Raw genomic sequence first — 22,854 nt, 5'->3', positions numbered from 1 at the left:
ATCTCAAAACTCTTTTATTACCAATACTTGCATAATTAGCCCTAATGTATTGCTATCCTTGTTAACATTTACAAAGATTGACTCATAATACCAATGATCTCAAAATTTTCATTATCAATTTCTCGTCACAAAAGTGCATCTTAAGCTTATGATGTTGCCATGAATTACTATGTCTATTAAAATAACTAAATCAACTCTGGCTTTACGTCAAAGTTTTTGAATGATTTTCGTTAATAAGATTGACTAAAGTCAATCTCCGACGTAAATGACCTTAAACTCATCAATATTAAGCCGTTATTATTTAATAACACATTGATATCTCCATTAATATTAGTCAAAATCAACTACTAACATTATTGCCCTTCAAATTTTCATCATTACGTTATACCTATTTAACCTTGATGTGCTACTAGTATTTATCATTTTTAATTTTAATCACACAAAAAATATATTTTTCCTCACATGAAATTGATTATTTAAATTGATCCATCTAATAACTCCCATTTTTATGGAGGGTAAAACTGGAAAGAAGGAATTATAAAATTGTCCCCGAACTTCAATTTAATTACGACTGCCTTGTACGGTCTACAAACAGCACCAGAAGCGTAATTAACCCATAATCCAGGGCCTTTTTCCCTCCATCCCTCCCTCAACCTGCCTTCTCCCTGGCGGACTTCGCCGGGAGCCACACTTCGCATTCTCTCTCTCTCTCTCTCTCTCCCCCCCCGCCCCCTGCTCTCTCGTTCGCTCCCTGGTTCGCGAAGAAACTCAGGATTTGCGTCGAGTAACGAGTAAACTTTCTTTATCCGATCTCTTCTACTTTTCTTTTTCATGTTAGAGAAAGTAATTTGTGTTTCTATTCTGTTGATTACCTTGCATCGGACCAAATAATTTTTAGGGTTTTGTGTTGATCGAGAAAATGCAATAAATATACTGTTTTATGTCTAGATTCACTCGTTCCAGCAACTAAACGCGTGCTATTTCGTCTATTTTTTTCAAGTTGAAAGTGTTTTACTTTGGGGTTCGTGGAATAATTCGGGGCTTTATATGCGATGCATGCTGCTATTAGTTTCACCGTGTTGTTTTGAATTGTGGAACGCCCAAGTTTGAAGTTTGTTTCTGCGCTGAATGCCTCTCATTCTTGAGTTTATTGTTCGCTTGATGTCACTTGATCAAAGGGTGCTATTGATTTTGTTTGATATCATTTTGCGATTGGCTTTAGGGTTTTTTTTTTTTTGGTTGGTTCAGTCGCTTCAGCTACTCTGTGCATACCGCGTGTCTTATCTTTTAGGTCAAAAGTGGTTGCTTGGGGGGCACTTGTTTCACTGATTGTTTCCAGCGGCCTTGTTTTACGTTTCTATTAGTTCACGTAGTTGTTTATCTTTGGTCTTTGAAGTAAAGAATGCACAACCTTGTGCTTGTTTGTTCTCTAATATCTCGCTTTGGGTTTTGTTGATGACTTTATGAGAGTGATAACAAGAGTTCTGTGGGTTGGTTTGGCATTCATGAAGAGTTTGTTCATATCCTTTTTTTCTCCCCATATTTCAGCTGGATTTGACTGAACCAAGCAACTTAACATGTAGTCATGGTGTCTATTCTTAACATGAATAAATGTAGCTCTGTGGGTATTTCTTTAGTCATTTACTCTGGGTAGCGTTGTTGCAGCTTTTACATATGCTACATGTTTGATTAATTTTATTATCTTTTTTCCTTATATTTGATGTCCGAAGTAAAGTATACTTAAGTTTCCAGTGGCATGGCCAATTGGCAATTGTCCTTGTGTAGTTTTAAGCTTTAGTTTTGTTTCACTGTTTAAAAACAAACTCTGGTGGTATTATTTAATTTGCGATTTCTGAGCAACCATTCTAGACCAATTATCTTGCAGAAAACATTTAACGGTATTAGAATCACTTCAAAGCCAACTGTAAAATAAAAGTCAAATTCAATCCACTCGACAATCTTTGTCTTTTTGCATCAAAAGTTGGGGAACTATTATCCAACATTTAAACATGCAGCTTTGTTTATTATTTAGGTCTTTGAACATTTTAAACTGTCATTTTTTTTTTTTTGGGTGTTAGAATGTGAAACAAGCAGAAAAAAACTCTCTTGCTTGATTAATTCTAACGAAAAGAAGAGCAGAAATATATACAAAATACATCCTTATCTTTTCTCCTATAAAGTAGGAGATGAGATAGGATATGCTATCTCCTAAATATTAGGATATTCTATCTCCTAAATTATGGAGACTAATTTAAACTTTAAAATACAAGTTTACAATATTTAAACTACAAGATTAAAGGCCTTATCCATCGGTTAACTATCTTCAAATTTGAATTTCTCTTCCTTGTCCAACAGAATGTTCTCAATTGGATGGCCGTGCATCCTTTACTTCCATTTTTGTGTTCAAATATTTTTCTTAAGAAGACATTCTGAAGCTTTTGGATAAGTCATTGTATTGGTGTGGTTGCCTGCAACATCAACTTCCCTTTTATCTCTCTGGCTCCAAAGAAAGCCTTGAGTAAATAGGTTAGGGATTTTGAATCTATTAGCTTTAAGTGCGAATGCCTATAAAATATTGGTTAAGGTCTTAGCGGATAAGGTGAGTCAGGTCAGGTTGAAGCTCTTTATTACATCTAGTTTGCATTTGTTGACGTTAGGCATATTTAAATGCTACTTTGGTGGCAAATGAAGTAGTCAAGGATGCTACGAGAAATCATAAAAACAGTATTATTTTTAAGTTTGATTTTTAAAGGTTATGATAGAGGTTGCTGGGGGGTTTTTTTGGGCAAAGTTATAGAGAGATTTTGGTAAGAGGTGGCTGTCACGACCCTAGGGGTGAATCAGTAAATGGTCCTTAATATCTACTTGTATGTGCCATTAGTTTCTAACTAGATGGGGGGTTAAGTGGTTAGGGAATTAACTTACTGTTTTGGCTGTTATGTTAGTTGTTATATTGTTAGAATACTGTTATGGTTGCTAGAAGCTCTATAAGAGACCTATAGCAGTATGAGGAAGGATCATTGAGAATAATACAAAAGTCTTTCTCTAATTTTTTTCTCTCTCTCTCTCTCTCTCGTTCCCTCTTCATTCCCCCTCGTTCTCTCTTTCTCTCTCCCTCATTCTATTTGTTTTCCTACATTCATTTCTTTCTTGGAATTTAATTAGAATTCCCTCAATTGTCCAGCCCATAATTTAAGGGCTTGACAAGTGGTATCAGAGCCATGCAATCCTCGACGGCAAATTTTTCAATTTGGGCAGAACCTTTAAGCAATGCATTGAGGGTTTGATCCGACACAAAACCAGCAGTGTTGGAAGTGACCGAGCTGCAAGAAGCAAGCCAGCGAAGTAATTATGCGGATGACAGCTCAGAATTGAAGTAGCAGCAGAGCGCGTAGGACATTCTTGGGTGCCAAATTGAACGAGTCACGGGTGGCGATTCAAGAAGCAATAAATTCTAGTGATTACGGAAATTACAGACCTGGCTGATTCAAGATTTTGTCAATTTCAGGAGGGTTGGTGATTGGGTAAGGAGACCCGAGCAAAGCCGGACGATCTTGAGGGTTGGAAGCAGGAAGTTGCCATTGGACGATGATTGGGCGTCGGAATTGGCTAACGAAGGCCGTGAGGGTGTGATCGGAGAAGTGCATTGTCTAATCTTGAAGACAAAACAAAAGGTAATACTCGGCTGTGAGTTTCGTTGATTTTTGCCATTTGATCGAGATCGACCCAGGATCAATTGGGTCATAGGAGGGTGGCGAAGCGGTTCTGGGCTTTTGCCTTCTCCCACCCTTGTTAATTTCTGTCGAATTTCGGCATTTCGGTTCCAATTTATGGATTCAAGAAGCGATCTTGCTAAAAGATTCAGAGCCTAGAAGCGGTTCCCCTAAGCGGTTCGGATTTGAGGATCGTTTGACTTGCAGATCAAATTCTGTAAGTGAAATAGGAGGTGGTTCTCAGCTGTTGTTTGATTGGAATTAGGATTGGAAGGCGTGAAGTGGTGAATTGAATTTTGGGCAGATGGCAGAAGGTACAAGATTAAAGCAATTGGAGACTAGGTTGGAGACAATGGAAGTTGGGATGTCCAATACCCAAGATGCCATGCGCCAAACGCGGGAAGAATTAGCGGATTGGAAGGAAGCCATGCAAGCTGCAACAGAGAAGTAGCAAGAAGCTATAGAAAAGTGTCAAAAAACGGTAGAGCAGCTAGGGCAGAGGATCAACAACATGTTAAACATGTTAGCCTCTCTACCCCAATTCTGGTTGTCGTCGGAATTCACGACAAAGCAGGCGTCTGAACTGATCTTGCTCATCAGGGCAATCGGTCGGGAACTCTAGGAATTCTGGAAGAAGTGGATCAACATACAGTCCAAGAAAATCAAGGAAGAAATCTGCAACAATTAACGCACGCCCATGTACCTATGCCAAGGTTAGAGATTCCCATGTTTGAGGGGAAGAAACCACGGTGGTGGGTAAGGAGGTGTGAAAGGTTCTTTCAATTCTACCGGATTCCCGAAGATCAGAAGATTACCCTAACGACAACCTATTTGAATGAAGTGGTAGATTTATGGTACCAAGGGTGGATCCAAGATGAAGGGTTGCAAGGGGATTGGATAGATTTCTTGGAAGGGCTATGTGAGCGCTTTGGGGAGAAGAATATGGCAGATGTTATAGAAGAATTTAGCAAGTTGAAGCAGGAAGGAACTGTAATGGAGTACCAAGCCCGATTTGAGGAGTTGAGATCCATGTTATGTACGGTGCAACCAAGGCTTACTGAGCAGTACTTGGTATCTAGTTTTATTAGTGGATTGAAGGAGGAGTTACGGCCCATGGTGAAAATGATGACACCCTTGTCTGTAAGGCAAGCTGCAGAAAAAGCTAGGCTGTAAGAAATGACCTTAGAGGCCATTTTCAAGAAGCATAATGTTCCCTACGAGCCGAGTTTATTGGCGGGGCAATATGGAGGTGGTAACTCTAGGCTTTTGCTTGCAAGGCCTAATCCAGAGGCAGCCAAAACACAGTCTTATAATAATGGCACGAAGGGTAACCTGATAGAGCATAAGAGACAACTAGGGCTATGCTTTAGGTGTGGAGACAAATTTAGTCCCGACCATCAATGTAGGAGGCAGCTGATGAATATGGAAGGTTATGATGGAGAAAAGGAAGAAGAGGTGGAGGAGGTTCCCCATGAAGAAACCGGTGAGTGCAAAGTGATCATAGGGGAGGAATCACAGCTGCATTCGATACCAACTAAAGTATTTGAAGGAATGGTTAAGGCCAGAGGCTATGAACGTTGCTACATTTCTACTACTCAAAGGGAAAGAGCAAAACAGTAAAAAGAAGAGAAGGAGGCAGCAAGTATTGAAGGTAGGGATTGGTTGAACTATAGCCTTTGCTGTCAATTCTTGGGGACAAGAATTGTTTGAAGGGGTGGGGATTGTCACGACCCTAGGGGTGAATCAGTAAATGGTCGTTAATATCTACTTGTATGTGTCATTAGTTTCTAACTAGATGGGGGGTTAAGTGGTTAGGGAATTAGCTTACTGTTTTGGCTGTTATGTTAGTTGTTATATTGTTAGAATACTGTTATGGTTGCTAGAGGCTCTATAAGAGACCTACAGCAGTATGAGGAAGGATCATTGAGAATAATACAAAAGTCTTTCTCTAATTTTTCTCTCTCTCTCGTTCCCTCTTCATTCCCTCTCGTTCTCTCTTTCTCCCTCCCTCATTCTATCTGTTTTCCTACATTCATTTCTTTCTTGGAATTCAATTGGAATTCCCTCAATTGTCCAGCCCATAATCTGAGGGCTTGACAAGCATTTATGGATATGGGTCTGCCTTAGTTCTGCTATTTTCTCTATCACTGTCATTGTTAAGCCTAGGTCCTAGTTTCTGCTTCCAGGGGTATTAGAAAAGGGGGTGGGGAGGTGTCTTATTTTCACTCTGATTGTTGATGATTTGGGAGGATCATTGATAAAAGGGGTCTGTGATGGCCATATATTCAGCCTTTAAACTCAGGTTTTGAAAGCATTAATGCTCCCTTATGTGGCCTTTAAGTTATTTGAAGGTGCTCCCTTAGGTGGTTACCTGCAATCCATAGCCTTTTAGGAACAAGTTGTTGAGAGAATTTCGAAAAGGCTCGTTAGTTGGTCTGGAGCCTTCTTTTCCCTAGGTGACAGTAACTCATCAGATCCTGTCTAGCATCTACTTCATTATATTTTATGTCTTTGTCTAAAATTCTGGTGGATAATTGGAGGTTTAGCATTCATGTAGCTAACCCCACCTAGTGTGATTAGGACTTGTGATTGTTAACGGTGAAGGTGGCTGATGGAATTGAGCGTTACATGCTAGGGGTGTGCAAATGAACCATGAAAACCCAAAACTGAACCTGACCGAACATTTTAGTTTGGTTTCAGTAACATGATGATTTCAGTTTCGGTTTTGGTTTAGGATGCTGGAAAACCTACTGAACCGAGGATTTTAAAAACCAAACCAAGGATAACCTGAACTGATCCGAAGTTTTAACCAGAGAACCCTCTAGGCCATCTTTGTTTCTTCCCCCCCCCCCCCCCCCCCCCCTCCCCCTCTTCTCTCTCTACTTGTCAGTTGTCTCTTAATATCTCACCGAGTCACTGTGAATCAGATCTCAAAGCTGTATCAGCAGCATTTTTTGGAAACTGTTGACTTGTTGTATGCCTATCAATTTTATATCAGCTCTGGCATCAACAATGGCTCTTTATACCAGCTCCTTCAAGAAAATAAACAGCAATGTACAGCTGTCAAGAAAAGCTGTAGATTGGTATTTACTTTAGAGAAGCCTGTTTTGGGCAGGCCTGAAAATTTGCAAAATATACATCTATCTATGAATGGTTTAATTGCTTGGTTAGAACTTACAACTGCATATTGAAGGTGGAGAAGGGCTTAATTTGGTAAGCTTCAGGGTACAGGCTGCTTCTAAATTTGATATGGAATTGCAAATAAAAGTACAATAATGGGAATATTCAAATCATACCAATGAATCTCAGCCATTGATCATATGATGGTTCTTGGTAGATTCATGAATTTGCATTCACAGTTGTATCCTAATTTGGGATACCTCTAGTCATATTTGGTGTTTACTTGGCTGTCAAAACAACTGTCTTAGTCTTTCCTCCTCTATGCCTGCTGACTTTCCTTTTTCTTAAAAAAAGAAAAATCTCTAATTGAAGATTTAATTCCTAAAATATTTTTCTGTGATTTTACTCTGATATTCCGCTTAACATCATGTTAAAGCGCTGTAATCAGTCAAAGTTCAACCAACAACCATACCATCTGTGTGGCATCAGCAATCGAATTGGAAAGCAATTAGGAAATTATTCACTTGTTGTATAATGTCTTATTATTTTTTTTCCCTGCCAACAGTTTAATTGAATTAGCTTCTCTTAACAGTTTAATTTTGTTGTCACCATTTATTTGTCTGAAAGCCTTCATTTTTCCTCTCAGTTCTTTGAAAAACTGAATGCAGCTCAGTTTAAATATAGGTTCTTTTTGGTTTCAGTTCAATTAATCTAAAACTGAGTGGCTCAGTTCAGTTTGGTTTTTGAACCAGGCACACCCCTACATGAAGGATTTTCTTTGGTTTTGGGTGAGTGAAAGCAAGGGGGACCATCTTAACAAATGGGAGGAGGTGTACAAGCTTTTGTCCATGGAGGTTTCAGTCTTGGTAATATGGTTTCCTAGAACACTTAGCTAGTGGGAAAATGGTTGAGGTGATTTCCTTGAGTCTAGTTCTCTTTGGCACAAAGTGGTTTGTAGTAAATATGACCTCAAAAAGAGTGGGCAGGATGCAAAGCTTGGGTTTATTGCCTCCCATTTAGTCCTTAGAAGTTCATCTCCCAAGTGGCATGGGCACCTTTGTTCTTTCCTCATTTTTTTGTTTGAAAGTGGGAGTTGGGAAGAAGATTTGTTTTTGGGAAGATTGATGATGGGTTGGTAATGTCCTTTATCTCAAAATTTTCTGCATTCATATAGTTTCTCAACCCTTCATTTTGCCCCTCTGTTATTTTTGTGCATGTATGAATAGACATCTCTCTAGGAAATTTTATTTCTGTAATCTTAATGATAGGAAGGGTGAGACTTTTGACAATCTTCTTGATTTACTTGCTTCTGTTTGGTTTTCTTGTGATTGTAGAATTTGGAGCCTTGAAAATTTGGGTGGTTTTTCTTGTAAATCTTTTTATGAATACCTTGTTATGGGTCCTTGCTTCATTTTGTTCTAACCAAGTTTGCTTGGAAGCTTAAGGTTCCTTTTAAGGTTTAGGACTTTTTATTTGGACTGGTTGTGGCTTTTGTTTGGACTGCTTCTCTTAATGAGGTTAACACAAATAATTTATTGTAGAGAATGAGACCCCATAAAGCTCTATTGATTGATATTTTGTATTTTATGTTGCAGTAGTAGTGAGAGCAACTGTCTTTTTTTGTGGATTGCCCATCTCTTGGAATATATGAAACAAATTGTCATCCATTTCTAGGAAGATGTGGGCTTACCCTTTATCTATGGAGGACTTCATGTGACCAAAATATTGGGGCTTTGAGGTCACGAAGGAAACCAAGATTTTGTGGAAAAATGCTTTATTTTTATTCATAGGTGCATTTGGAATGAGGAAAAAGTAGAATCTTCAGAAGTAGGAAGATGTGGTGGGTTTTGTTGTGGCATAAGATTGTCTCTCCACCCCCCTTCATTGTGGAGTATTGAATACTATCTAGCATTTTATGTGATTATAAGATTCCATTCTAGTTAAAAGGAAAATTTTATAAGATAGTTGTAAAACCAGCTTCATTGTTTGGCATAGTGATTGTTGGGTAGTAAAGCACCAACATGTACAAAATGTGAATGTGACTGAGATGAGGATTCTAAGATGAATGTGTAGCCATGTAGGAAAAGATAAAATTAAAAATGAGGTTATTTGTAATAAGGTTAGGCCTGTTAGGGTGACTCTTATTGAAACTAAGATGATTTAATCACGTCAGAATAAGACTAGTAGAGACTCTTGTGAGAAGAGTAGATGGAGTGAAACAAGTAGTTAGCAAAAGAGATGGAGGAAGACAGACAATAAAAAAAATAAAAACCTGGTGGGAGACATCTAAGTTTGATATTAAGTGTATGGGCCTTACAAAAGATAAGACCATGGAGGGAAGGGAATTGAATGCTAGAATTCATGTAGTCATGCCGCCATAGTGGGGTAAAGACTTAGTATGTTGTTGTTCTTGTTGTTTTCTTCTCTTTTAGAGGATGACTTATTCTCTTCTTCTTGTTCTCTTTCCCTCTATCTTAAAACAAATATTTCTCTTTCTATAAAAAAAACTTTAATTTTTCATCTGAAAGGTGGTTTGTCATTTTAACTTCTTCTGTACCCACCTCATATTGATTGTAGAATCCTTATTGTAGCGCTTTCTTGAATACAAATTGGCCTTCTCTCTAAGTTTTGCTATTAATTCAGAATTAGTGCTATTTTTCCCAATTTGTATTGTACCCATGTCTTATTATCTTAATTCTAATGGTTTTCTGTAATCTATGTTTGCGACAACTTATGTATATGTGCCGACTAAAATGACCTTCTTTGCCATATGTTGTTTGTCCTCTCGTCTCCAATCCTTTTTATGTGTGTATACATATTAGTTATTAAAAAGATATTTATTGCTTGATGTATGTTATTCATTATTACTGTCTGAGTAATGCTCGAGTTCAAAATTTTGACATTCTTGCTTTCTTTCATCAGTTTAAGAATATTGTGGGTAGAGGTGTTTTTGTTACAATTCAAGAGTTTGACAAGTCTAGCATGTTTGGAAAAAAAATTCGATTGCCTCTTTTATGGTGCCTATTTGTAAATTAATTTTTGAGAAGATGTATGATCATGTTTGCCGGAGTATTTAACTGATGTCATGGATAGAATGGGATTTGGGACTAAGTGGTGATCTTGAATTAATTGTTGTATTTCCTTTATTAGATTCTCTAATTTAGTTGATGATGTACCCTACAGTTTTTTCAATGCTCTAGAGCCTAGAGGTCTTATAGGAGGAGACCCTACTCTTTTCCATTTTATTTATTTTGGTTTTGGAGTTTCTTAGCCAATTGTTCCTTAGAGCTGAGCTTATGGATTGAGTTAATGGTTTTCAGGTGAAGTCTAGCAGCAGGGTCTCTTTTAAGGTCTCTTATTTGCTTTCACGTATGAAGTGGTTGTACTTTGTGAAGCTGCGAGAGGGTGTTGGGGTTTCTTAAAAGTGTTTTCTTGTACTTTGAGGCATTGTCTAGCTTAAAATTATTCTTTCGAAGAGTGAGATAATCTTGAGGCGGTGATGTTAAAAGAAAAATCTATGGTCTTGCTGACTTGTTAGGTTGCAAGGTTGTTGCCTTATCTTTCAAATTCAAAGGTGGTTTGTGATTGGGTGATTGACAGGTGCGAATCAAGACTTGCTTTTTGAACAAGATGATTATTTTTTTGAAAGTAGCTCTTATTAAGAGTACCTTGTTTTGTGTTGCTTATTTGTTATTGTTGTCCATAAATCCTACTTCTTTGGTAGTCAGGTTAGAGAAGTTGCAGGGGCTTTTTTTTTTGGGGGGGGGGGGGGGGGGGGAGTGGTGGGGGTGAAGAGTGTTCAGGGACTGGGTTTAAGTTTCATTTAGTTAGATAGGAGAAGGTTTACTAGCCATTGATATGAGGTGGTATGGTGATTAGGAACTTGAGGATGGTTACTAAGGCCATCCTAAGTGCGTGCTTGTGGAGTCTTATTTGTGAGTGGGATCGATTTTGGATCAGTGTTATTGAGGCCAAGTATGATGCCCCTTATTGTGATTTGTGCTCTACGAGGCTGATTAGGTTGCCTATGCTTCAGCAAGGGATTACAAGAGTTTGATATAACTTCCCTGAACGTGTGTCTTTTGAGTTGGATTGTACATCTTTCAACTTCTTGTCTTCTATGGCCTGGAGTTTTCTGAGGTCAAGATGCAGTCTTGCTAGGCTGCTGCTCCTTTTTGAGCAGTGTAGGTTCTCCTGAGTGACCTTCCTTCATTGTTATGTACTTCCCTCTTTCCTTGTTTTATCTTTTGTTGTTTTATGGCCGGGAGAGAATATTTCATTTTCTCTCCCTATTAGTGCAGCTTTTAAATGGGCAATTTATGCCTTTTTGATGTCCGGGCCACTTTTTCTTTTCATTCCCCGTTGTTCGTGAATGGCATTTGATTGCTCTATGAAAATTTCTCTATGATGCAATTAATCAATAAAAAAAAACATGAGTTTGTTCTCCAACTTCAGTGCGATTGGTGGTTCACTTTCAAAACCCAAAGCAGCAGGTCTCCTATTGTCCTGTCATGAACTAGAACAGCTAGCTTGGACTTGCATGTGATTTATTGGAAGTATGTTATCAAGTTCTTGGTTTTTGCATTAGTATAATGTGAAGAGTTGAAACCTTTGGACTGGAACAAGGGTAAAGCTTCTTTGTTTCTAGTCTGGATCTTGACTACCTCCTCTGTTTCTTGATTGCACTCCCATACTTTTAAATTTGTTTATTATAGTTACTGGCTTATTTATAATCCAATCCCTTTTCCTTGCCTTTGCACTTCTTTACTCTAAAAGTATATTGATTTCTTTCTGCAAGCTGTGTGGGTTTAACAAGTTTGCATGGTTGTGCTTTATGTGTGTGTGTAAGCAATCCCCATTCCTTGTATTGGGTTTAACTTTTTATATTTCACTGTATGGAGGCAAGTTGATTTGGGTTTTCTGGATTCAGTGATGGAGTGCAACAAAGAAGAGGCTATCAGAGCAAAAGACATTGCAGAGAAGAAGATGCAAAATAAGGACTTTTTGGGGGCTCGAAAGATTGCACTTAGGGCCCAGCAACTCCACCCTGAGCTCGAAAACATTTCTCAGTTGATCACAGTTTGTGATGTGCACTGCTCTGCTGAGAATAATGGAAATGAAAAGGATTGGTATGGTATCCTCAAAGTTGAACCAACAGCAGACGAGGCATTGGTCAAGAAGCAATACAGGAAGTTTGCTCTCTTACTTCATCCAGATAAGAATAAGTTTCCTGGCGCATCAGATGCCTTCAAGTTGATTGGGGAAGCTCAGGGAGTGCTTTTGGATCGTGGGAAACGGATGCAATATGATAGAAGCAAAGCTACAAGACGTGCAGCACCAAATTGGGCTACACAACCTGGAAGCAGTAACTTTAATTTTGGGAAACAGCCACCTTGGCAACAAAACCATTTTGCAAGCAAGGCTAGTTCACCATTCATGGCTTTCAATTCACAATACCAGCAGCCAGCCAGGCAGACTCAGCAAAGGTCTTCTAATGACCGAATGACTTTTTGGACTGTCTGTCCTTTCTGTTCTACGAAGTACCAATTTTATAGAGAGTTGGTCAACAGACTTCTGTCGTGTGACCGTTGTAAAAGGCCCTTCACTGCCTACGAGATTAGCCCTCCAGTTCCTGGAACCAACCGGTTTCCGTTTACATTCTCCCAAACAAAGGAGGTTCCAAATCAGGGTGATTTTAAGGCAAACGTGCAAGGTGCTTCAGCAAACCCTGCGAGCAAAGTGGGATCTCAGGGAAATATTATAAGTGAGAATCACAGCAGAACTACTGAGATTGCTAGGGAGTCAAAACCAAATGAAAAACGGGGCAATGTTGATGCAAAAATTAATAAAGAAGGTGGGTTTAGGGAATCTAAGTCCTCAGGAAAAATTAATGGTAAGAGAAAGAAGCAGGCAGCCGAATCAAGTGAAAGTAGCTGTGATACTGAAAGTAGCAGTGACCCTGAGGAAGACATTCTTACTGAAGAGAATAGCAATGTTGCAGCTAAACAGAATTTTGTAAGTTATGGAGGGTACCCTCGGAGATCAACTCGGTCTAAACAACATGTTTCTTATAGTGAAAACTTAAGTGAGGAAGATGAACTTGGGGGCCCTTTGAAGAGAGCGAAGTGCAATGGTTCATATCATGACACTGAAGTTCCAGTGTCAAAAAAAGAGGCAGCTGAGCAAAGTACCATTAAGGAGGGGAGAATACAAAATGTGAAAGAAGAAAGTGAAGTGGCAAATAAGGTTATGAAGGATGATCAGGAGAGAAGTTCTATTGGTAATGTTAAGTCTTCATCAATTTCAAGTCCTATCAAGGAAACAGATCCAGAAGTTTATGAATATCCTGATCCAGATTTCAATGATTTTGACAAGGATAGAAGAGAAGGATGTTTTGCGGTTGGTCAAATCTGGGCTGTTTATGACACTTTGGATGCCATGCCTAGATTTTATGCTCGGATAAGGAAAGTACATAAACCTGGGTTCAAATTGCGGATAACTTGGCTGGAACCAGACCCAGATGATGAAGATGAAATTAAATGGGTTGACGAGGGGTTACCAGTTACATGTGGTAAGTTCAAGCATGGAAAGTCTGAAAACACTGAAGATCAACCTATGTTCTCACATTTGGTCCACTGGGAAAAGGGCAGCAAAAGGGACACTTACAAGATATATCCTAGAAAGGGACAAACTTGGGCCCTCTTCAAAAACTGGGATATAAAGTGGCATGCAGAACCTGGCTGTGAGCGGAAGTATGAATTTGAGTTTGTCGAAGTCTTGTCAGACTTTACCGAGGGAATTGGTGTTGCTGTTGCTTACCTGAGTAAGGTGAAAGGTTTCTCATGCCTTTTCTGTCGGACAGCAATGGAAGGAAAGGATTCAATTCTATTGCAAGCAAATCAACTACTCAGATTTTCCCACAGGGTTCCTTCCTTTAAAATGACTGGTGAGGAAAGGAAAAATGTTCCTAAAGGATCTTTCGAACTTGACCCAGCTTCTTTGTCTGCTAACCTCCCAGAGGTTACTGTTGCTGAAGATTCTAATATGGAGGATGCAAACATACAAATTGACGATATCTCTTGTTCTGAATCTCCAACAGGCAGTGCGGAACCAGTGACCAAGTCTGAAGAAAATACATCTGAGTTGCAGGTGAACAAGATAAAGGATGTAGACGTTGGGCGCATTTCTCCTGAAACTTCTACTAAAGACCCTGAGACCCAATTTGCTCCTGAGCACATGAGTTCTGACAATTGCAGCAAAGACACTAATTCTTCTCTGCCATCAATGCCGAAATATTTTGAAGTTCCCGATCCAGAATTTTACAACTTTGACGATGACAAATTGCCTGAGAAGTTTCAGATTGGTCAGATTTGGGCATTATACAGTGATGAAGATGGTTTACCAAAGTACTATGCTCTGGTCAAGAAAATCGAGAATCTTCCAGAGTTTAAACTGCATATGACATGGCTTGTTGCCTGCTCAATGCCAGAGAACGCAATTTCGTGGCTTGACAAAGATATGCTCATTGGTTGTGGGATGTTCAAGCCTCAAAAGGGAACCGCTAAATATACTGAAACCAGTGCCTTCTCTCATCAGTTAAGGGTGGAACGCACAGATAAGAAGGATGTATATGCGATCTTCCCTGGGAAAGGCGACGTTTGGGCACTATACAGGAACTGGAATTCTGGAATTACAAGTTCTGATTTGGAAACCTGTGATTATGACATGGTAGAAATCCTCGAGGTAAATGAGTCAGCGATAAAGGTTTTGGTTTTAGAACTGGTGGATGGTTTTAATTCAGTTTTCAAGGCTGAAATGGGAGAAGGATCAGCTCTGGTGATTGCTCGAACAGAGCTGCTTAGGTTTTCGCATCAAGTACCTGCTTTCCGCTTGACAGACCAGAGGGGTGGCAGCCTGAGAGGGTTCTGGGAGCTTGATCCTGCAGCACTGCCAATCAAACTGTTTTCTTCAACATGAGGGGAGGAGGAGGAATATCGCGCCCTCTTGCAGGTTGGTGGACACCCCAGATTGTAAGGCCTTCTGGAGGTGATTGTTCAGTACTGATCCGGACATTTTGGCAAAGACTCTAAACGGAAGTATGTATATTTAGAACTCAAACCCGACCCAGTTATGATGACAACAATTAGGGCATCAACTGTATGCGTGTCAACGCAATGGCTGGTTCGCCACGGCGGTTCTTGTCCATGCCGGGCTGGTTTTTGCTCTTAGCCATCTGCATCCGACATAAAAAAATGGTGGCTTTCCTTCTCGTCGTTCCTTCTCTCTACACCCTTTTTGCGTTGGGTTTGAAATGCATCCTAGGGAAAATTAGATTTGACATAAAATAGCAACTGTTGTCTAAAACTGTAGTCAGTGAACTTTTTTATTTGGGACTTCATATCTGTCGATAACTTCTGCTATCCTTCTCTTTGATGTTGATGGTACCCTGCGTTGGTTTGTATCCATCGTTTTAGAGCTTGTTTGACGTTGATGTGTTTTTAAAGTATAGTCGCTTCGCTTTCCTTTTTAAAAAGTAACCTTTTTCAGGTTAAGCTGTCTATATTTATCGCCCGGGCTTCACTTTGTTTAAACAAATCTCTCTCTCTCTCTCTGTCTTTTTTTAAATATTTTGCAAAAAAATAAAATAAAATTCAAAAAATACCTTGCCTAGTTGGAACTCCAAGACAAATTACAAAAATGCATTTGGGGCATTCCGAGAATCGAACTCGGGACCTCTCGCACCCAAAGCGAGAATCATACCACTAGACCAAATGCCCGACCGTAGTGGACAGCTTTTATCTATGTATATCTAAGTGGTTGGCCAGCCCGGTAGGGTAAGCAAGCTACTGACAGAAAACATGAGAAATATTATCTTATCAAATATGATTGAATATTAGAAATCATGTTGTGATAAAGATTAATTATGTTACGATTTAATTACATTTTATATTAGTTTTGTCGCTTAAATTTAGAGAAAGTATACACAAAGGTATAAATGGACTCCTCAAATCTTGACCCCACTCTAAAATCTCTCTTATGACTTTGCATGTATTGTTGAGATGTTAATTTAAAAATTTATGCGAAATAAACTTTATAGATTTTAGTTTTTTTGGTTTTTATACATTAATCTTTAATATAATTATATAACATTTTTAAATTAAAATTTAACTTATCCTATAAATCAAGTTGGATCAAAATTCAAACTCATTTACCCAATTATAATTAAATTAAATTTCATTGATTAAAATTTAACCCAATCCAATTCATACACGTATTTTATTATTGAGTAATATATTTTTTTAAATAAAGCATATTTATTATATTTTATTTTTAATATTTAAATAATTCAAAAGACAATGCATTGATCATTATATTTTATTTTTAATTTTAAAATAATTTTATTAATTAATAAATATTACAAAACGCAATATATTTATTATCAACAAATAAGAATGTTTTAAAATTAAAAATAATGTGTAATAAATGTACTTAACTTAAAAAAAATAAAATATATTTATTATACTTTAACTATTACTTTTGAAATAATGATTAATATTATTCATGAAAAATATTCTATTGAGATTAACATTTAAGTAACTCATGTTTTAAGTAATTAATAAATTATTTAAATATTAAAAATAAGATGAAATAATGCACCTTGCATGTATCATTACTTAACTATTATCTTAAAAAATATCTAAATTACCCAAGTAAAAATATTGAAAAACAATTATTAATATTCCTCAAATAAAAATATTTAAATTACCAAAAAAGCCTCCACATAATGCTTATTTCACCCAATCCGAGATAGAAGAGGAGGGAGGGGGATATAAACCCTAGCATAGGAAGAGAGTAACTTTCGAAGACTCACTCGTTACTGTAAATCTTCGCCTAAACAGTAGAATTTGGGGGAGACCAATTTTCCCTCCAAAATCCAATCCCAAACTTCTCATCCCTCCGCATTTTCCCTCCGCTTCTCAACCCTAACCTACTCTCTCTCTCTCTCTCTCTGCCTCTGATCCGTTCACCGTTCTCACTTGCTTCGACGCGCTTCGTAGCTAGGGTTTTGAGTACGGACGGATACCGATCGCGCCGGAGGTGACGATGGGTTCGATTGGAGACCCCGGTGACGAGACTCAACCAGTGGAGACGGATTCTAGTCCTGATCATAGCGACAACGACGAGACTCAGCCCGTTGACAGCCTGCCTTCTTCGCCTTCGCAGCCCGGTAACTCCTCTTAGTTGCTTGCCTCTAGGTTTGATTTTCAACAAAAAAAAAAAAAAGGTCTCTCGGTTGGTTGATACTTGGATAAAAATTCAATCTTTTGTGTCGAGGGGAAAAATTATGGTGAAAAACAGTGTAATTGTTTATTGATATGTTTGTGTTCAATTTGTTAGTATCACCGAGCAGCATGCGGATAGTGAGACGTATAGAGAACCAAAAATAAAAAATTAGACAGTAAAGAACTATTTCTGATGAACATCCGGCAGGAATTATAATTGTACTTTGATTTATTATAATTTTTATATTTTGTTATTTGATTTTAGAAGAAATAACAACTAATGTAAAATCTTTACAGCTGAAGGGAATATTCACGTTGGGCTGTGGTGACAGCCTGTTCTAGTTTGATGTCATTATGATTATATGAAGAAATAAAGAATATAAAATTTATGAAGAAAGTAGGGTTGTATTTAATTTATTACTACTATACCTTAGTACAATCAAGCTTTAATATGTTTTTCTTTATGACCCACTTATCCAAAATATCTAAACAATTATTGGAGACAATATTCAGGTAGCAATAAAGTACTAGTAACAGCTGTTGTTGTATGTGAATAATAAGCATATTTTATTGGTATCTCTATACTTGGGCTTTACGATGCCCTAGCACCTCCCTAACCCCGCCACACACAAAAAAAAGAAAGAAAAACTTATATTTGGTAATTTAGCTTATTTGCACACTTGTACCGGATGGTATACATTTAATTTTATGTTCTGTTTCATACAAAAATAGTGGTAGGCTGATATCTTATAATGACCCCATAAATTTTGTACAAATATTTGGCAAATATGGGGAAACAAAGAAACAATTATCAGTTTTAATGTTTCCAGTAACTGAGATGCGTAGGTTTGACAACCATATGTTGGAACATTAATAATATCTTTACCTCACCTATTGTAACAGGCAAGAAGATCGAAGATAAGGATTTTGATGACTTTCAGTTCCTGCAAAGTACATTGCCATTTGTTGATACAATTCCACTTGAAGATGTGTTGGAGACCCAGTTTGTCAATTTTGCTGGTGAAACTCAAGTACTGGATGATGCTGATGATGTTGAAGATATGGGCACCCAGTTGTTAGACGACTGCAAGGATGAAGAAGCTGGTACTGATGGTGGAGAAACAGATACAACAGAAGTATTGGCTGATGATGACATATCTGAAGATGATTCCAGAAAAAGAGTTTGCACTTTTGTAGTTGACCGGGAAAATAAGCTCTTTAGCACTACTTCAAAGCAAGATGATACAAGATCTAAAGCAGAATTGGATGATTTGGTTGATGAAAATTGCAGTTCAGGTCAGCATATGTTCTTCAAAACTGTGAATGTTATTTTAGTTACTGACATTGGTGTCTCAACTACTTTTTCCCTTCTATATTACCTGTTTATTCTTGATGATTATGCATTACATGGAAAAAAATGAATTTAAACGATTATTCCTTGCTAGCAGCTGGTTTCCCTGTCCTTTTGCCAGAGTTGGTGGCACATGCAATACCTTCTCTTGGCCTTTAAACTGGTCTAGTGTGCCTGAGGCGGAATTTCCATGTAAGCATGGACTTGTAATTATTTTTTGTTCACTCAGGATCTCTACGAAGGGATTTCACTTCAGTTCGTGCAGCAGCACTGCGGGCCTCTGGTTTGGCAGCTCGTAGCATGGATTTTAAGAGAGCTGACACTGAGCTACATTCTCTAAAGAAGGATAGTCAATCTTCAAAACTTCATACTGCTGAGGGTAATGGGATAGCTTCTATTAGAGATTCATCAGCACTCAGAATGCAAGTTGATCAGGAGGATTTTTCTGGGAATTACAATGAGCAAATGAAGGGATCAAGGGATGATAACAAGTGCAGGGTTGGTAGTTCAACGGTGAGGAGACTTTTTATGGATGAGATAGTTCCTGCTTTTAGAGGGCCTAATAGTGATACAACTAACGCTGATGGACGAGCAGACTTGCCTCAGTTTCCTGCTTGTGGCAATGAAATGGCAGGGTTAAGCTATGTTGATTCTCAAGAACCTGGAGACTTTTCGCAGGCCAATGCACTAGATTTTGTGGACAAGTTTCTTAAGGTTAATGTCATGGATTTGGATCAAGAAGTTGGCTTAGGAAGGTCCAATGGGGAAAAATCAAAGCCTGTCTCAAGTGCAAAAGGGACTCATAGTCTGGCTAAAAGAACTCATCTTGAAAGTGCAGTTGGAGAAAGAGGGATATATGATTGGGATGATGCCTGTGAAGATGAAGGAGGGGGAGAGTTCTTTTCCAGAAAAAAGGAAGCATTTTTTGACAATGGAAGTAAGAGGCGGAGATCTTTTACCCAACCACAGAAGCTGAAGCATCTGGACACCAAAATAAGTGGGGCTGTTGCTAAAACTGGAGACAAGGAACAACAACTAGATATCAGCACAACAGAAAGGGTATCAGCAATTTCAAAATCAGGATTGCATAAGTCAAACATGAATGACAAGACAGCAAAAGTAACAGAAACAAAATCTAAAAAAAATCTTACCAAGGAATTGAATAAGCAGTTAAATATTGGTCCCTCAGATGAGATGGAAGCCACGGGCACTACTGAGGATATGTCAGATATTGTAGGTTTTGATACTCAAATGGCTGCTGAAGCTATGGAGGCATTGTGCTTTGGATTGGATGCGGGTGAACATGACAAAACAGACACCAACAAAGGTACCAACCAAGGTACCATAGATGCGGATGAGGGTTCTGCCAGGGGAGGAAAGGAGAATAGAGCACAGTCAAAGAATGATTCCCTGCAGAAGGGATCAAGTTTATCTAGATCTGGAGTTCGAAAAAGAAATTCAAAGCAGAGAAGGAATGTTTGTAACGAGTTGCGTAAAGAATCAAGTTCTTCATCAGGGAAGCGAGCTAAGAATGTGAGAAAGCAATGTGATAGTGAGTTAGTAAAGGTAAAACTGAGTAACAAAAAGAAAAATGTAGGACGCTCTGCCAATAATTGGAATAAAGGCATGGATAAAGTACCTTCTGGGGTTATTGAGCACATAGAAGAAGGAAGATGTCTGAAACAAAGTGACCTGGATGAGGTTGATAGATGTCATATAGTTGAATCTGGTCGGTCTCTATCAGGTAAGAAACGCCACTTGGAAGAGCAAGTTCCTCCTAATTTTACACCCATAGCTCATCGAACTAGGAAATGCAAGGTAACAAATGCAGGGAATGCATCATTTGGTTCTCGAGAAGGGGCGCATCTGACTGAAGCCCATCCCATCCATAATAGAAGGGGCAGTAGTTTGGAGAAGTTTTCTAAATTGCATCCCAGTCATTCTGGAGAACTAGAGAATATCAAATCGAATGAAGAGGATAAATCAGCTGCTAGGTTTGCTTCTGACAGCATTGGTCACTTGAGTTATAGAAAAGGAAAAAGATCTCATAGAAAATTGTCAGGTCAGTTAGATCCTCTGAGACTTTCCATGGATCTAAGCATGAAAAAGAGAACTCGGTCATCTGCACGTGTTGCTTCAGTTGTGCAATCCTTGGATGGGAACTCCAACGGTGGCTTATTTCAGCAGAGTGGGGGTAAAGGAGGTTCAGGGGATGCCACTACCATAATTGATTGCATAGATGGAATCGTGGTTCCAAAAGAGGTGGTTGGTCCTACTGCATCCAAGCCATCTGACTGGCAGAGTGATGCAGATATGATGTCAGCTGGTCAAGGTACTGCACTGAATTCCAGGTTAGGAGTTTCGCCAAGTGATAGATGCAATCCATCAGGTTTGGTATCTACTACTCCCATTAATTCTACCACACCAAGGCAGTCTGCATCACCCATTTGTATGGGTGATGAGTATCTCAAACAGTCATGCAGAAGGAATTTGTCAAGATCATTTCTTATGAAGGAAATCAGCAGCTTAATCTCAAATGGATCAGAGCCTACTTCTACAATAAAATATTCTAGGAAGAGGAAAGATATGGCCAGCATTCGAGCGTTGTTCAGTCACCACTTGGATGAGGATGTAATCAAGCAGCAGAAGAAGGTAAGTCATTTGGTATTTTCTTCTCTTGCCTCTAAACAAGCTGGTGCAAAGTTCAAAATGTCCCTTTTTTGGGTCTCTTATTGCAGATATTGGCTCGTCTAGGAGCTTCAGTAGCATCCTCTATTTTTGAAGCAACACATTTTATAACAGATAATTTTGTACGGACTAGGAATATGTTAGAAGCTATTGCTTTTGGCAAACCAGTGGTTACACATTTATGGCTTGAGAGTTGTGGTCAAGCTAGCTGTTTCATTGATGAAAGGAATTACATATTGAGAGATGCCAAAAAGGAAAAGGAGATTGGTTTTACCTTGCCAGTTTCACTGGCACGCGCATGTCAACAGCCACTTTTACAGGTGAGAACTTAATTTTTGTTCAAGTAATCAGATGTGTCAGCTTAGCTGTTTATTCCTTTTAATAAAGTATCTTTTTTGCAGGGGCAAAAAGTCTTTATTACTCCCAATACAACTCCTGGTAAAGAAATTTTGGCGAGCTTGGTTAAGGCTGTTCATGGCCTGGTGTGTATTTCACCTAGTCTTTGTTTACTGCCAATTGCATCAATGATCAAAAAGTCAATACATAATAGAATTTGGTACTTTTACTCTCATAACTCATCAGTGTCATGGTTTTGGTCTTTTGGTTATGATTAAATTCCTTTGATGGTCTATTATTTTGAGATAAGTAACCCGTTTTAATTACAGGTACTGTTTTCTCTGTGTCCCCTGCTGCTAATTACTGGGCCATGTTTTTTTTGCTTCTGTGCTTGAAACACCTTAGTCACATATAGATTTGACATATTTTCCAGTTTGTTGTATGATTTAAGTGAGTTGAAATGTGCAGGCTGTGGAAAGAATTGGTAGATCAGCATTGAAGGACGATAAAATTCCAGACGACCTGTTGGTTATATCCTGTGAGGAAGATTATGTCATTTGTGTACCTTTTCTTGAGAAAGGTTGTAAACCAGATATATTTCACAACCTCGATCATGTAATGAAAAAGAGTCTGATTCAAACTTTTTGCCTAATCTGCAGGAGCAGCAGTTTACAGTTCGGAGCTGCTATTGAATGGAATAGTTACACAGAAGCTGGAGTATGAAAGGTTGGTTTCTAAGACTTAAAAACTAATACATAGACTTTTTTGGGCAAAAATGAATTCCTCGTGTCATAATGGGAAGAAGGATTGGCCATCAATGATATATGCAAAATTACACAATGATGAAACCATGATTGTCTTGGAGGAGCAAACATGTCCATTAGCCAAAATATTAATTGCCATATTTTGTTATACATGCACTGGATTTATGGAGTAGATCAATTGTATGCATGCGGTCTTGACTTTTTTTTTTTCAATTGTATTCATGCCTTCTGACACACCCCCCCCCCCCTTTCGTGCATAGCAGACATCGTCTTTTTGTTGATCGGGTCAAGAGAACCAGATCCACCATATGGGTGAAAGAAGACTCTAGTCGATATCGTCCTGTGACAAAATGCAAATGAGAATGGTTTTGCCCTTATTTATTTTTGTATCTACTTGGGGCATGTCTTTTTTTTTTTTTTTTCATTTATTTGTTCATTGCTTGGAGAGGAGGTTGATGGATGCTTATCTGCCATCTCGTAGAGAATAGTCCAATGTATATATTCTTCCAACTCATTCCATATGGTCTTCTGGGCTCTGGTTTGATTGGAGCCTTTTCTTTTAACAGCCTAACATCATTTGGGCAAAACATAAGCCATTC

The 22,854-nt window shown here is 38.5% G+C and overlaps 2 protein-coding genes and 1 non-coding gene across 4 annotated transcripts; 2 read left to right on the top strand and 1 right to left on the bottom strand.

Moving 5' to 3' along the window:
• Positions 1 to 623: 623 nt before the first annotated feature.
• Positions 624 to 15,296, top strand: LOC127799548 (uncharacterized). The gene is made up of 2 exons (XM_052333677.1): positions 624 to 791; positions 11,764 to 15,296. Coding segments are annotated over exons 1-2 (3,048 nt in total). The 5' UTR covers positions 624 to 790; the 3' UTR covers positions 14,811 to 15,296.
• Positions 15,297 to 15,538: 242 nt separating this feature from the next.
• Positions 15,539 to 15,610, bottom strand: TRNAP-UGG (transfer RNA proline (anticodon UGG)). The gene has a single exon. It is a non-coding gene; the product is annotated as a tRNA-Pro (tRNA).
• A 1,052-nt stretch (positions 15,611 to 16,662) lies between these two features.
• On the top strand, positions 16,663 to 22,769 carry LOC127799363 (uncharacterized). 2 transcript variants are annotated; one of them, XM_052333337.1, is made up of 8 exons: positions 16,663 to 17,061; positions 18,020 to 18,412; positions 18,697 to 21,119; positions 21,206 to 21,475; positions 21,557 to 21,637; positions 21,960 to 22,071; positions 22,151 to 22,217; positions 22,519 to 22,769. In XM_052333337.1, exons 1-8 carry the CDS (start codon positions 16,938 to 16,940, stop codon positions 22,613 to 22,615), a joined length of 3,567 nt encoding a protein of 1,188 aa, XP_052189297.1. In that variant the 5' UTR covers positions 16,663 to 16,937; the 3' UTR covers positions 22,616 to 22,769. The 2 variants fall into 2 exon arrangements, 1 of the variants encoding a protein (XP_052189297.1); XR_008022612.1 differs by lacking the exons at positions 21,960 to 22,071; positions 22,151 to 22,217; positions 22,519 to 22,769 and having other exon boundaries at positions 21,289 to 21,475.
• Positions 22,770 to 22,854: the final 85 nt, after the last annotated feature.

This window comes from Diospyros lotus, chromosome 4, assembly GCF_014633365.1.
Source record: "Diospyros lotus cultivar Yz01 chromosome 4, ASM1463336v1, whole genome shotgun sequence".
NCBI classification, from domain to species: domain Eukaryota; kingdom Viridiplantae; phylum Streptophyta; class Magnoliopsida; order Ericales; family Ebenaceae; genus Diospyros; species Diospyros lotus.
Note: the sequence above shows the minus strand (reverse complement) of the source record. Positions and strands in the feature narration are given on the sequence as shown.

Bases quoted from the DNA above. Each gene is read 5' to 3' on its own strand.
- LOC127799363 (XM_052333337.1), top strand. From the start codon at position 16,938: ATGGGTTCGATTGGAGACCCCGGTGACGAGACTCAACCAGTGGAGACG. The intron at 18,413-18,696 runs GTCAGCATATGT...TTGTTCACTCAG, and splicing joins TGATGAAAATTGCAGTTCAG to GATCTCTACGAAGGGATTTC. The intron at 21,120-21,205 runs GTAAGTCATTTG...CTCTTATTGCAG, and splicing joins TAATCAAGCAGCAGAAGAAG to ATATTGGCTCGTCTAGGAGC.